The following is a 15,822-nucleotide window of genomic DNA, read 5'->3' as shown; positions in this document are numbered from 1 at the left end:
GAGAGAGTTAGTAACAGACCATGTGTAGCATACCCTATTATAGAGAGAGCCGTTCGTTATGGGTAATGTTCCCTGCCAAGATCAGATCATCACTCTGGGGACCAGACTTAAAGCATGCAGGAGGACAATGAAGAGAGACTCTGGGGACCAGACTTAAAGCATGCAGGAGGACAACGAAGAGAGACTGTGGGGACCAGACTTAAAGCATGCAGGAGGACAACGAAGAGAGACTCTGGGGACCAGACTTAAAGCATGCAGGAGGACAACGAAGAGAGACTGTGGGGACCAGACTTAAAGCATGCAGGAGGACAATGAAGAGAAACTCTGGGGACCAGACTTAAAGCATGCAGGAGGACAACGAAGAGAGCCTCTGGGGACCAGACTTTAAGCATGCAGGAGGACAACGAAGAGAGACTGTGGGGACCAGACTTAAAGCATGCAGGAGGACAACGAAGAGAAACTCTGGGGACCAGACTTTAAGCATGCAGGAGGACAACGAAGAGGGAAACTCACAGAGAACAGTCCTTTCCACCGCCTCCTGCTGCCGATGAAGAACCTGGAGTGGGCAGTGCAGAGATCACTGGGGAAAGGCTTCTCATACACCCTGGGGGGAGAACAAAAACACAAGGGTGTCGTTGTGTGTGTGTGTGAGTGTGTGAGTGTGTGAGTGAGTGAGTGAGTGAGTGAGTGAGTGTGAGAGAGAGAGAGAGAGAGAGAGAGAGAGAGAGAGAGAGAGACTCACAGCTCCAGGGCCATACCGCAGTCCACTCTGAGTGTAGCATAGCGCCCGGTGACGGCCACCACCAATGTGTGCCAGTGGTTGTCTGCCAACCGCACCGCCCTAAACGTGATCCGTTTCTTGCCTGTCGGGCCCTGGAACAAAAAGTGGAGCCTCTCCTGAGAGACAAGTAGACCAATCAGCAGCCGGTCTGACTCCTCCTCCACCAACGAGAAGATGTACTCGTTCCTCTGGAGGACAGGAGACAGGACACACAGTATGAAGGAGAGACACAAACATCAGGACAGGTCCATCCAGGACACACTGAGGGACAGACACTGACCAACAGGACATCCAGGACACACTGAGGGACAGACACTGACCAACAGGACAGGCACATCCAGGACACACTGAGGGACAGACACTGACCAACAGGACATCCAGGACACACTGAGGGACAGACACTGACCAACAGGACATCCAGGACACACTGAGGGACAGACACTGACCAACAGGACAGGCACATCCAGGACACACTGAGGGACAGACACTGACCAACAGGACAGGCACATCCAGGACACACTGAGGGACAGACACTGACCAACAGGACATCCAGGACACACTGAGGGACAGACACTGACCAACAGGACAGGTACATCCAGGACACACTGAGGGACAGACACTGACCAGCAGGACATCCAGGACACACTGAGGGACAGACACTGACCAACAGGACAGGTCCATCCAGGACACACTGAGGGACAGACACTGACCAGCAGGACAGGTCCATCCAGGACACACTGAGGGACAGACACTGACCAACAGGACATCCAGGACACACTGAGGGACAGACACTGACCAACAGGACAGGCACATCCAGGACACACTGAGGGACAGACACTGACCAACAGGACAGGTACATCCAGGACACACTGAGGGACAGACACTGACCAACAGGACAGGCACATCCAGGACACACTGAGGGACAGACACTGACCAACAGGACATCCAGGACACACTGAGGGACAGACACTGACCAACAGGACATCCAGGACACACTGAGGGACAGACACTGACCAACAGGACAGGCACATCCAGGACACACTGAGGGACAGACACTGACCAACAGGACAGGCACATCCAGGACACACTGAGGGACAGACACTGACCAACAGGACATCCAGGACACACTGAGGGACAGACACTGACCAACAGGACAGGTACATCCAGGACACACTGAGGGACAGACACTGACCAACAGGACATCCAGGACACACTGAGGGACAGACACTGACCAACAGGACAGGTCCATCCAGGACACACTGAGGGACAGACACTGACCAATAGGACATCCAGGACACACTGAGGGACAGACACTGACCAACAGGACAGGTCCATCCAGGACACACTGAGGGACAGACACTGACCAACAGGACATCCAGGACACACTGAGGGACAGACACTGACCAACAGGACAGGTCCATCCAGGACACACTGAGGGACAGACACTGACCAGCAGGACATCCAGGACACACTGAGGGACAGACACTGACCAACAGGACAGGTCCATCCAGGACACACTGAGGGACAGACACTGACCAACAGGACATCCAGGACACACTGAGGGACAGACACTGACCAACAGGACAGGTCCATCCAGGACACACTGAGGGACAGACACTGACCAACAGGACATCCAGGACACACTGAGGGACAGACACTGACCAACAGGACAGGTCCATCCAGGACACACTGAGGGACAGACACTGACCAACAGGACAGGTCCATCCAGGACACACTGAGGGACAGACACTGACCAACAGGACATCCAGGACACACTGAGGGACAGACACTGACCAACAGGTCCATCCAGGACACACTGAGGGACAGACACTGACCAACAGGACAGGTCCATCCAGGACACACTGAGGGACAGACACTGACCAACAGGACATCCAGGACACACTGAGGGACAGACACTGACCATCAGGACAGGTCCATCCTGGACACACTGAGGGACAGACACTGACCAACAGGACATCCAGGACACACTGAGGGACAGACACTGACCAACAGGACAGGTCCATCCAGGACACACTGAGGGACAGACACTGACCAACAGGACATCCAGGACACACTGAGGGACAGACACTGACCAACAGGACAGGCACATCCAGGACACACTGAGGGACAGACACTGACCAACAGGACAGGTACATCCAGGACACACTGAGTGACAGACACTGACCAGCAGGACATCCAGGACACACTGAGGGACAGACACTGACCTGCAGGACATCCAGGACACACTGAGGGACAGACACTGACCAACAGGACAGGTCCATCCAGGACACACTGAGGGACAGACACTGACCAACAGGACATCCAGGACACACTGAGGGACAGACACTGACCAACAGGACAGGCACATCCAGGACACACTGAGGGACAGACACTGACCAACAGGTCCATCCAGGACACACTGAGGGACAGACACTGACCAATAGGACATCCAGGACACACTGAGGGACAGACACTGACCAACAGGACATCCAGGACACACTGAGGGACAGACACTGACCAACAGGACAGGTCCATCCTGGACACACTGAGGGACAGACACTGACCAACAGGACAGGTCCATCCAGGACACACTGAGGGACAGACACTGACCAACAGGACATCCAGGACACACTGAGGGACAGACACTGACCAACAGGACATCCAGGACACACTGAGGGACAGACACTGACCAACAGGACAGGCACATCCAGGACACACTGAGGGACAGACACTGACCAACAGGACATCCAGGACACACTGAGGGACAGACACTGACCAACAGGACAGGTACATCCTGGACACACTGAGGGACAGACACTGACCAGCAGGACATCCAGGACACACTGAGGGACAGACACTGACCAACAGGACATCCAGGACACACTGAGTGACAGACACTGACCAACAGGACATCCAGGACACACTGATGGACAGACACTGACCAACAGGACAGGCACATCCAGGACACACTGAGGGACAGACACTGACCAACAGGACAGGCACATCCAGGACACACTGAGGGACAGACACTGACCAACAGGTCCATCCAGGACACACTGAGGGACAGACAGATCTTTCAAATATTTCATTTTCAAACTTAAAGATGTTGGATCTTAAATTGACCACTCTTTTGTTGCTGAGAATTGTCTAGCACAGAAGGAAATGCAAACTTGTAGTGTATTAGAGGTTTAAAAAGGCTTTAAAGTTTGTCAATATTATAATGTCAGACTTCACATTTGTCTGATTTGACACACTAATGAAAAACGTATCAACCCCTACAAAACAATATCCATTAATTATAATCCACATAATCATTCATATGTCCTGCTGCTGCAGAGTGTATATCAGAACTATATTAGAACTATTTTAGAACTATATTACAACTTTCCTCTGTCGTTGTGGTTTCTGTCGTCATGTTGTCTTCCTCTTCCTCACCTTGTTGGCAAGGCGTGGGATCTTGAGCGTGACCACGAAGGAGAACTCAGAAGGGAAGTGGTCACAGTTGGTGAAGAGCTGCGAAGCGGGGAAGCTGAGGGCCTCCTGAGAGCCGGCGAGCTGCAGGCCCCGGGCCCCCCTGGACTGGACCATGTGCACTTCAGGCAGGGGGGGCTCCCCGCCAGGTGGTAAGACCCGCGACAGGAAGTCCAAAGGTAACAGATCTACAGGGAGGGAGGAGGGGGAGGGTGGTAGGGAGGAAGGAAAGATACAGGTTAGATATAGATTATATAAGTGTTGTATCAGCCCATAAAGAGATGGGATGGACAAGGGCAAATCAGAGAATCTACGAAGATAATCTACCAACACGAACACTCATGTCAGAGATAAGGAAGAGAGGCAAACTTTAGTTTTAAATAAGTGTGTTGAAGTGACCGCAATTATATAGCCCAGAGTATTGTTTATGTGGAGAGGAGCCAGGGTTCAAGTTTTGTTTTACCTCAGTGAGCCAAAGGAGGAATCATTAGAGAGAGAGAGAGAGAGAGAGAGAAAGAGAGAGAGAGAGAGGCAGAGAGAGAGAGAGAGAGAGAGAGAGAGAGAGAGACAGAGACACAGAGAGAGAGACAGAGACACAGAGAGAGACAGATAGTGTAAGAGAGAGAAACAGAGAGAGAGAAACAGAGAGAGAGAAACAGAGAGAGAAACAGAGAGAGAGAAACAAAGAGAGAAATAGAGAGAGAGAAACAAAGAGAGAAATAGAGAGAGAGAAACAAAGAGAGAAATAGAGAGAGAGTGTGAGAGAGGGAAACAGAGAGAGAAAAAGGGAGAGAGAAACAAAGAGAGAAATAGAGAGAGAGAAACAAAGAGAGAAATAGAGAGAGAGAAACAAAGAGAGAAATAGAGGGAGAAAAACAAAGAGAGAAATAGAGAGAGAGAAACAAAGAGAAATAGATAGAGAAAGAAACAAAGAGAGAAATAGAGAGAGAGTGTGAGAGAGGGAAACAGAGAGAGAGAAAAAGGGAGAGAGAAACAAAGAGAGAAAGAGAGAGAGAAACAAAGAGAGAAATAGAGAGAGAGAAACAAAGAGAGAAATAGAGAGAGAAAGAAAGAGAGAAATAGATAGAGAAAGAAACAAAGAGAGAAATAGAGAGAGAGAAACAAAGAGAGAAATAGAGAGAGAGAAACAAAGAGAGAATAGAGAGAGAAAGAGAGTGAAAGAGTACAAAATGGATCAGATTTCAAAGAGAAAGAAACTCAACACAACAGATATTTTTGAGAAGCCAGACAACCCTGTCAAAATAATTCAGCCCTTTTATCAGCTCAACAACCTCCCCATTCTGTCCTGAATACCTACACAGTATATATAACACTTAAGAAAGATCCACATTCTGCTTTCATCTGAGGCACATACTTGAGTGTTAACGTGTATTCTATGTAAAGGTATTGACAAAGACAGAGGACATCTGTGACAGACCTCACTGTGAGTTCTGCATATCTACAGGAGTTCCACCAAATAACATGTAATGTCTCATTCAGACTGTTAACCAGCTAGAGCAGTATCTATCATTACCAACTAGAGGAGTATCTATCATTACCAACTAGAGGAGTATCTATCATTACCAACTAGAGGAGTATCTATCATTACCAACTAGAGCAGTATCTATCATTACCAACTAGAGCAGTATCTATCATTACCAACTAGAGGAGTATCTATCAATACCAGCTAGAGGAGTATCTATCATTACCAACTAGAGGAGTATCTATCAATACCAGCTAGAGGAGTATCTATCATTACCAGCTAGAGGAGTATCTATCATTACCAGCTAGAGGAGTATCTATCAATACCAACTAGAGGAGTATCTATCATTACCAACTAGAGCAGTATCTATCATTACCAACTAGAGGAGTGTCTATCATTACCAACTAGAGGAGTATCTATCATTACCAACTACAGGAGTATCTATCATTACCAACTAGAGGAGTATCTATCAATACCAACTACAGGAGTATCTATCATTACCAACTAGAGGAGTATCTATCATTACCAACTAGAGCAGTATCTATCATTACCAACTAGAGCAGTATCTATCATTACCAACTAGAGGAGTATCTATCAATACAAGCTAGAGGAGTATCTATCATTACCAACTACAGGAGTATCTATCATTACCAACTAGAGGAGTATCTATCATTACCAACTAGAGGAGTATCTATCATTACCAACTAGAGGAGTATCTATCATTACCAACTAGAGGAGAATCTATCATTACCAACTAGAAGAGTATCTATCATTACCAACTACAGGAGTATCTATCATTACCAACTAGAGGAGTATCTATCATTACCAACTAGAGGAGTATCTATCATTACCAGCTAGAGGAGTATCTATCATTACCAACTAGAGGAGTATCTATCATTACCAACTACAGGAGTATCTATCATTACCAGCTAGAGGAGTATCTATCATTACCAACTAGAGGAGTATCTATCATTACCAACTACAGGAGTATCTATCATTACCAACTAGAGGAGTATCTATCATTACCAACTACAGGAGTATCTATCATTACCAACTAGAGGAGTATCTATCATTACCAACTAGAGGAGTATCTATCATTACCAACTACAGGAGTATCTATCATTACCAACTAGAGCAGTATCTATCATTACCAACTAGAGCAGTATCTATCATTACCAACTACAGGAGTATCTATCATTACCAACTAGAGCAGTATCTATCATTACCAACTAGAGCAGTATCTATCATTACCAACTACAGGAGTATCTATCATTACCAACTAGAGCAGTATCTATCATTACCAACTAGAGCAGTATCTATCATTACCAACTAGAGGAGTATCTATCATTACCAACTAGAGGAGTATCTATCAATACCAACTAGAGGAGTATCTATCAATACCAGCTAGAGGAGTATCTATCATTACCAACTAGAGGAGTATCTATCATTACCAACTAGAGGAGTATCTATCATTACCAGCTAGAGCAGTATCTATCATTACCAACTAGAGGAGTATCTATCATTACCAACTAGAGCAGTATCTATCATTACCAACTAGAGGAGTATCTATCAATACCAGCTAGAGCAGTATCTATCATTACCAACTAGAGGAGTATCTATCAATACCAGCTAGAGCAGTATCTATCATTACCAACTAGAGGAGTATCTATCATTACCAACCAGAGGAGAATCTATCATTACCAACTAGAGGAGTATCTATCATTACCAACTAGAGGAGTATCTATCATTACCAACTAGAGGAGTATCTATCATTACCAACTAGAGGAGTATCTATCAATACCAACTACAGGAGTATCTATCATTACCAACTAGAGGAGTATCTATCATTACCAACTAGAGGAGTATCTATCATTACCAACTAGAGGAGTATCTATCATTACCAGCTAGAGGAGTATCTATCATTACCAACTAGAGGAGTATCTATCATTACCAGCTAGAGGAGTATCTATCATTACCAACTAGAGGAGTATCTATCAATACCAACTAGAGGAGTATCTATCATTACCAGCTAGAAGAGTATCTATCATTACCAGCTAGAGGAGTATCTATCATTACCAACTAGAGGAGTATCTATCATTACCAGCTAGAGGAGTATCTATCATTACCAGCTAGAGGAGTATCTATCAATACCAACTAGAGGAGTATCTATCATTACCAACTAGAGGAGTATCTATCATTACCAACTACAGGAGTATCTATCATTACCAACTAGAGCAGTATCTATCATTACCAACTAGAGGAGTATCTATCATTACCAACTAGAGCAGTATCTATCATTACCAACTACAGGAGTATCTATCATTACCAACTAGAGGAGTATCTATCAATACCAACTAGAGGAGTATCTATCATTACCAACTAGAGGAGTATCTATCAATACCAACTAGAGGAGTATCTATCAATACCAGCTAGAGGAGTATCTATCATTACCAACTAGAGGAGTATCTATCATTACCAACTAGAGGAGTATCTATCATTACCAGCTAGAGCAGTATCTATCATTACCAACTAGAGGAGTATCTATCATTACCAACTAGAGCAGTATCTATCATTACCAACTAGAGGAGTATCTATCAATACCAGCTAGAGCAGTATCTATCATTACCAACTAGAGGAGTATCTATCAATACCAGCTAGAGCAGTATCTATCATTACCAACTAGAGGAGTATCTATCAATACCAGCTAGAGCAGTATCTATCATTACCAACTAGAGGAGTATCTATCATTACCAGCTAGAGGAGTATCTATCATTACCAACTAGAGGAGTATCTATCATTACCAACTAGAGGAGTATCTATCATTACCAACTAGAGGAGTATCTATCATTACCAACTAGAGGAGTATCTATCATTACCAGCTAGAGGAGTATCTATCATTACCAGCTAGAGCAGTATCTATCATTACCAGCTAGAGGAGTATCTATCATTACCAGCTAGAGGAGTATCTATCAATACCAACTAGAGGAGTATCTATCATTACCAACTAGAGGAGTATCTATCATTACCAGCTAGAGCAGTATCTATCATTACCAACTACAGGAGTATCTATCATTACCAACTACAGGAGTATCTATCATTACCAACTAGAGCAGTATCTATCATTACCAATTAGAGGAGTATGTATCATTACCAACTAGAGGAGTATCTATCATTACCAACGAGAGGAGTATCTATCATTACCAACGAGAGGAGTATCTATCATTACCAACTAGAGGAGTATCTATCATTACCAACTAGAGGAGTATCTATCATTACCAACTAGAGGAGTATCTATCAATACCAACTAGAGGAGTATCTATCAATACCAACGAGAGGAGTATGTATCATTACCAGCTAGAGGAGTATCTATCAATACCAACTAGAGGAGTATCTATCATTACCAACTAGAGGAGTATCTATCATTACCAGCTAGAGGAGTATCTATCAATACCAACGAGAGGAGTATGTATCATTACCAACTAGAGGAGTATTTTACTGTCTCACCTCTAAAGCCTCTGCTGGAGAACAGAATGGCTCGGAGCTATGAATATCCCAGTGTGCGTGCAGTATGAGCAGTGGGAACTGAGTGGAGTGAGAATTCCCTCCCTGGTGAGGTATGATGTCAGTCTGCCACCTCCAAACGCCACAATGAACCCTCATCACATTTCAGCCAGTCTGCACCATAGAGATAAAACAACTATATCTATCGCTCTCTGGTCTGCACAGCACAGTCTGACAGCACAGACACACTGACAGCACAGACACACTGACAGCACAGACACACTGACAGCACAGACACACTGACAGCACAGACAGACTGACAGCACAGACACACTGACAGCACAGACAGACTGACAGCACAGACAGACTGACAGCACAGACACACTGACAGCACAGACACACTGACAGCACAGTCTGACAGCACAGACACACTGACAGCACAGACACACTGACAGTACAGACACACTGACAGCACAGTCTGACAGCACAGTCTGACAGCACAGACACACTGACAGCACAGACACACTGACAGCACAGACACACTGACAGTACAGACACACTGACAGCACAGTCTGACAGCACAGTCTGACAGCACAGACACACTGACAGCACAGACACACTGACAGCACAGACACACTGACAGCACAGACACACTGACAGCACAGACACACTGACAGCACAGTCTGACAGCACAGTCTGACAGCACAGTCTGACAGCACAGTCTGACAGCACAGACACACTGACAGCACAGACACACTGACAGCACAGTCTGACAGCACAGTCTGACAGCACAGTCTGACAGCACAGTCTGACAGCACAGACACACTGACAGCACAGACACACTGACAGCACAGTCTGACAGCACAGACACACTGACAGCACAGACACACTGACAGCACAGTCTGACAGCACAGACACACTGACAGCACAGTCTGACAGCACATACACACTGACAGCACAGACACACTGACAGCACAGACACACTGACAGCACAGACACACTGACAGCACAGACACACTGACAGCACAGACACACTGACAGCACAGACACACTGACAGCACAGTCTGACAGCACAGACACACTGACAGCACAGTCACACTGACAGCACAGACACACTGACAGCACAGACACACTGACAGCACAGACACACTGACAGCACAGTCTGACAGCACAGACACACTGACAGAGAAATGATCAGACAACCGGATGCGTGTCTATCCCCTAGGAATTAACTCTCAAAATTAACTCACCCCGTTCATGACAACGATTTGCTCCTACAGACAGTGAGACGTTAGAATGGTAAAAAACGCTTTCAGTTTAGTATGATCTCGTCGGTGCCAGGTGCGCCAGTTCCAGTATCTCACAAACGTCCGGCCTCCTGGGGGCTTTTCACGCACGACGGTGTCTTGTGTTTTCCCGAGAACGGTGCGACAACCCACAAACATCCAGTCAACGGCATTCCTGTGGGTGAAAACAGCTCGTTGATGAGAGGTCCAAGGAGAATAGCAACAATTGTGCAACTACAAACAGGCTAAATACCGGCGCAGTACAACAGTGGTGTGCAGAACGATATCTCGGGGACGCACAACTCGACAGTCCTCGTCACGGATGGGCTATTGCATCAGCCGACCTCACCGGGTTCAACTCCTCTCAGCTAAAAACAACAAGAATTGGCTCCAGTGGACACGCCATCACCAACACCGGACAACTGAGGAGTGGAAAACACTGCCTGGTCCGACGAATCTCGGTTCCTGTTGCATCATGCTGATGGCAGAGTCAGGATTTGGCGTCACTAGAATGATGTCAGCTGGTTCGGCTTCACTGCCCCGTTGGAAACATGTCCTGTAAATTCTAGTGAACCGTTTCTATCATCCATTTCCTTGTTTATGTTTAGAATTTTCAATGAGTGCATGTCATGGCCCCGTCCAGCCTGGTGTCAACGGTGCAGGCTGTTGGCGGTGGTGTAGCGGTGTGGGGGCATGTTTTCCTGGCACACGTTCGGTCCCTTGATACCAACTGAGGAACGTGTGAACTCCACACCTTGTAGAATCCAGCACCGAATAAACTTGCCATGGAGTGTATGTGTCTATGACACGAGCAAAGCACAGTGAACACATTTTAACGGAACATGTTTAAACTAAAAGGTAAATCTTCAAATCGATATCATTGTTATTGTAAATTACCGGTGCCCAATGTCAAGGGAGCAACCAGAAGAAAGGACAGGATGGTTACCGCGACGATAGATAGCAGTACCAGGCTGACAATCTAATCAGAGCCACGTGATCTCAGAGGAAGCTTTATGGGGGGAAGTGGGGGGGGGATCATAGCCTGATTATATTGAGCATCCAACAACTATGCAGTACCCTGTTCACCATAACCCAGACACACTCGTCTATGCTGAGTTATCTTACGAACCTTAAAGCTGTGGTCTGTGGGCTACTGACTGAGGAAATCCTGGTGAGAAGAAATGCTGCAGGGCTTTCTGTTTCCTGTCATGATCTGCAGGGCTTTCTGTTTCCTGTCATGATCTGCATATAACTGGAGAATCTACCAGGAGCACTGTTACACCAGTAGCCAACTGTCATTAAATCAACTCTTATCTTAAGTGATACAGTTCTATCTCCACTTGCCTTTAAAGGTCATTTTATAATGCTAGCTGTACTGGAGTCTCTGTTTCTGAACATAGAGAACACTCCTCGGATAAAAATAATCACTCACCTCTGTTATGACAAAGGAATTATTCAGAGGTTTATTAGATTATTAGGTTCATTAGAGACAAGCGGGTAGAATCTAACAGAGGTTTATTATCATTAGAGACAAGCGGGTAGAATCTAACAGAGGTTTATTATCATTAGAGACCAGTGGGTAGAATCTAACAGAGGTTTATTATCATTAGAGACCAGTGGGTAGAATCCAACAGAGGTTTATTATCATTAAAGACCAGTGGGTAGAATCTAACAGAGGTTATCATTAGAGACCAGTCAACAGGTTTATTATCATTAGGGTAGAATCTAACAGAGGTTTATTATCATTAGAGACCAGCAGGTAGAATCTAACAGAGGTTTATTATCATTAGAGACCAGCAGGTAGAATCTAATAGAGGTTTATTATCATTAGAGACCAGCAGGTAGAATCTAACAGAGGTTTATTATCATTAGAGACCAGCAGGTAGAATCTAACAAAGGTTTATTATCATAAGAGACCAGTGGGTAGAATCTAACAGAGGTTTATTATCATTAGAGACCAGTGGGTAGAATCTAACAGAGGTTTATTATCATTAGAGACCAGTAGGTAGAATCTAATAGAGGTTTATTATCATTAGAGACCAGCAGGTAGAATCTAACAGAGGTTTATTATCATTAGAGACCAGTGGGTAGAATCTAACAGAGGTTTATTATCATTAGAGACCAGTGGGTAGAATCTAACAGAGGTTTATTATCATTAGAGACCAGCAGGTAGAATCTAACAGAGGTTTATTATCATTAGAGACCAGTGGGTAGAATCTAACAGAGGTTTATTATCATTAGAAACCAGCGGGTAGAATCTAACAGAGGTTTATTATCATTAGAGACCAGCGGGAATCTAGAATCTAACAGAGGTTTATTATCATTAGAGACCAGTGGGTAGAATCTAACAGAGGTTTATTATCATTAGAGACCAGCAGGTAGAATCTAACAGAGGTTTATTATCATTAGAGACCAGTGGGTAGAATCTAACAGAGGTTTATTATCATTAGAGACCAGCAGGTAGAATCTAACAGAGGTTTATTATCATTAGAAACCAGCGGGTAGAATCTAACAGAGGTTTATTATCATTAGAGACAAGCAGGTAGAATCTAACAGAGGTTTATTATCATTAGAGACCAGTGGGTAGAATCTAACAGAGGTTTATTATCATTAGAGACCAGTGGGTAGAATCTAACAGAGGTTTATTATCATTAGAGACCAGCAGGTAGAATCTAACAGAGGTTTATTATCATTAGAGACCAGTGGGTAGAATCTAACAGAGGTTTATTATCATTAGAGACCAGCAGGTAGAATCTAACAAAGGTTTATTAGAGACCAGCAGGTAGAATCTAACAGAGGTGTATTATCATTAGAGACCAGCAGGTAGAATCTAACAGAGGTGTATTATCATTAGAGACCAGCAGGTAGAATCTAACAGAGGTTTATTATCATTAGAGACCAGTGGGTAGAATCTAACAGAGGTTTATTATCATTAGAGACCAGCGGGTAGAATCTAACAGGGTTTATTATCATTAGAGACCAGTGGGTAGAATCTAACAGAGTTTATTATCATTAGAGACCAGTAGGGTAGAATCTAACAGAGGTTTTATTAGAGACCAGCAGGTAGAATCTAACAGAGGTTTATTATCATTAGAGACCAGTGGGTAGAATCTAACAGAGGTTTATTATCATTAGAGACCAGCGGGTAGAATCTAACAGAGGTTTATTAGAGACCAGTGGGTAGAATCTAACAGAGGTTTATTATCATTAGAGACCAGTGGGTAGAATCTAACAGGTTTATTATCATTAGAGACCAGTGGGTAGAATCTAACAGGGTTTATTATCATTAGAGACCAGCAGGTAGAATCTAACAGAGGTTTATTATCATTAGAGACCAGTGGGTAGAATCTAACAGAGGTTTATTTCATTAGAGACCAGCGGTAGAATCTAACAGAGGTTTATTATCATTAGAGACAAGCAGGTAGAATCTAACAGAGGTTTATTATCATTAGAGACCAGTGGGTAGAATCTAACAGAGGTTTATTATCATTAGAGACCAGTGGGTAGAATCTAACAGAGGTTTATTATCATTAGAGACCAGTGGGTAGAATCTAACAGGTTTATTATCATTAGAGACCAGTGGGTAGAATCTAACAGAGGTTTATTAAAGAACAGTAGGTAGAATCTAACAGAGGTTTATTATCATTAGAGACCAGTGGGTAGAATCTAACAGAGGTTTATTATCATTAGAGACCAGCAGGTAGAATCTAACAGAGGTTTATTATCATTAAAGACCAGTGGGTAGAATCTAACAGAGGTTTATTATCATTAGAGACCAGTCGGTAGAATCTAACAGAGGTTTATTATCATTAGAGACCAGTGGGTAGAATCTAACAGGTTTATTATCATTAGAGACCAGTGGGTAGAATCTAACAGGGTTTATTATCATTAGAGACCAGTGGGTAGAATCTAACAGAGGTTTATTAGAGACCAGCGGGTAGAATCTAACAGAGGTTTATTATCATTAGAAACCAGCAGGTAGAATCTAACAGAGGTTTATTATCATTAGAAACCAGCGGGTAGAATCTAACAGAGGTTTATTATCATTAGAGACCAGCGGGTAGAATCTAACAGAGGTTTATTATCATTAGAAACCAGCAGGTAGAATCTAACAGAGGTTTATTATCATTAGAAACCGCGGGTAGAATCTAACAGAGGTTTATTATCATTAGAGACCAGCGGGTAGAATCTAACAGAGGTTTATTATCATTAGAGACCAGCAGGTAGAATCTAACAGAGGTTTATTATCATTAGAGACCAGTGGGTAGAATCTAACAGAGGTTTATTAGAGACCAGCAGGTAGAATCTAACAGAGGTTTATTATCATTAAAGACCAGAAATCTAACAGAGGTTTATTATCATTAGGACCAGTAGAATCTAACAGAGGTTTATTATCATTAGAGACCAGTGGGTAGAATCTAACAGAGGTTTATTAGAGACCAGCAGGTAGAATCTAACAGAGGTTCATTATCATTAGAGACCAGCAGGTAGAATCTAACAGAGGTTTATTATCATTAGAGACCAGTGGGTAGAATCTAACAGAGGTTTATTATCATTAGAGACCAGCAGGTAGAATCTAACAGAGGTTTATTATCATTAGAGACCAGCAGGTAGAATCTAACAGAGGTTTATTATCATTAAAGACCAGTGGGTAGAATCTAAAAGAGGTTTATTGTCATTAGAGACCAGCAGGTAGAATCTAATAGAGGTTTATTATCATTAGAGACCAGCGGGTAGAATCTAACAGAGGTTTATTATCATTAGAGACCAGTGGGTAGAATCTAACAGAGGTTTATTATCATTAGAGACCAGTGGGTAGAATCTAACAGAGGTTTATTATCATTAGAGACCAGTGGGTAGAATCTAACAGAGGTTTATTATCATTAGAGACCAGTGGGTAGAATCTAACAGAGGTTTATTATCATTAGAAACCAGCGGGTAGAATCTAACAGAGGTTTATTATCATTAGAGACCAGCGGGTAGAATCTAACAGAGGTTTATTAGAGACCAGAAACCAGGGTAGAATCTAACAGAGGTTTATTAGAGACCAGCGGGTAGAATCTAACAGAGGTTTATTATCATTAGAAACCAGCGGGTAGAATCTAACAGAGGTTTATTAGAGACCAGTGGGTAGAATCTAACAGAGGTTTATTAGAGACCAGCGGGTAGAATCTAACAGAGGTTTATTATCATAAGAAACCGCGGGTAGAATCTAACAGAGGTTTATTATCATTAGAGACCAGCGGGTAGAATCTAACAGAGGTTTATTATCATTAGAGACCAGCGGGTAGAATCTAACA

At 43.9% G+C, this 15,822-nt stretch overlaps 1 protein-coding gene across 1 annotated transcript in view; it reads right to left on the bottom strand.

Annotated features, from left to right (window-relative positions):
• Positions 1-513: 513 nt before the first annotated feature.
• The window catches only part of LOC135531969 (thrombospondin-type laminin G domain and EAR repeat-containing protein-like), a gene marked incomplete at its 3' end in the record, with an annotated part of 22,509 nt that continues 7,200 nt past the window's right edge, over positions 514-15,822 (bottom strand). The window contains exons 3-5 of the mRNA XM_064959661.1: positions 4,217-4,440; positions 743-969; positions 514-604 (exon numbers count right to left, since the gene is read on the bottom strand). Of these exons, the coding sequence (XP_064815733.1) occupies positions 514-604; positions 743-969; positions 4,217-4,440 (542 nt within the window). The remainder of the gene's footprint in view (positions 605-742; positions 970-4,216; positions 4,441-15,822) is intronic.

The sequence above is a fragment of the Oncorhynchus masou genome, unplaced genomic scaffold (assembly GCF_036934945.1).
Source record: "Oncorhynchus masou masou isolate Uvic2021 unplaced genomic scaffold, UVic_Omas_1.1 unplaced_scaffold_1688, whole genome shotgun sequence".
Taxonomy (NCBI): domain Eukaryota; kingdom Metazoa; phylum Chordata; class Actinopteri; order Salmoniformes; family Salmonidae; genus Oncorhynchus; species Oncorhynchus masou.
The sequence above is the reverse complement of the archived record's forward strand: the minus strand, read 5'-3'. Positions and strand labels throughout refer to the sequence as shown.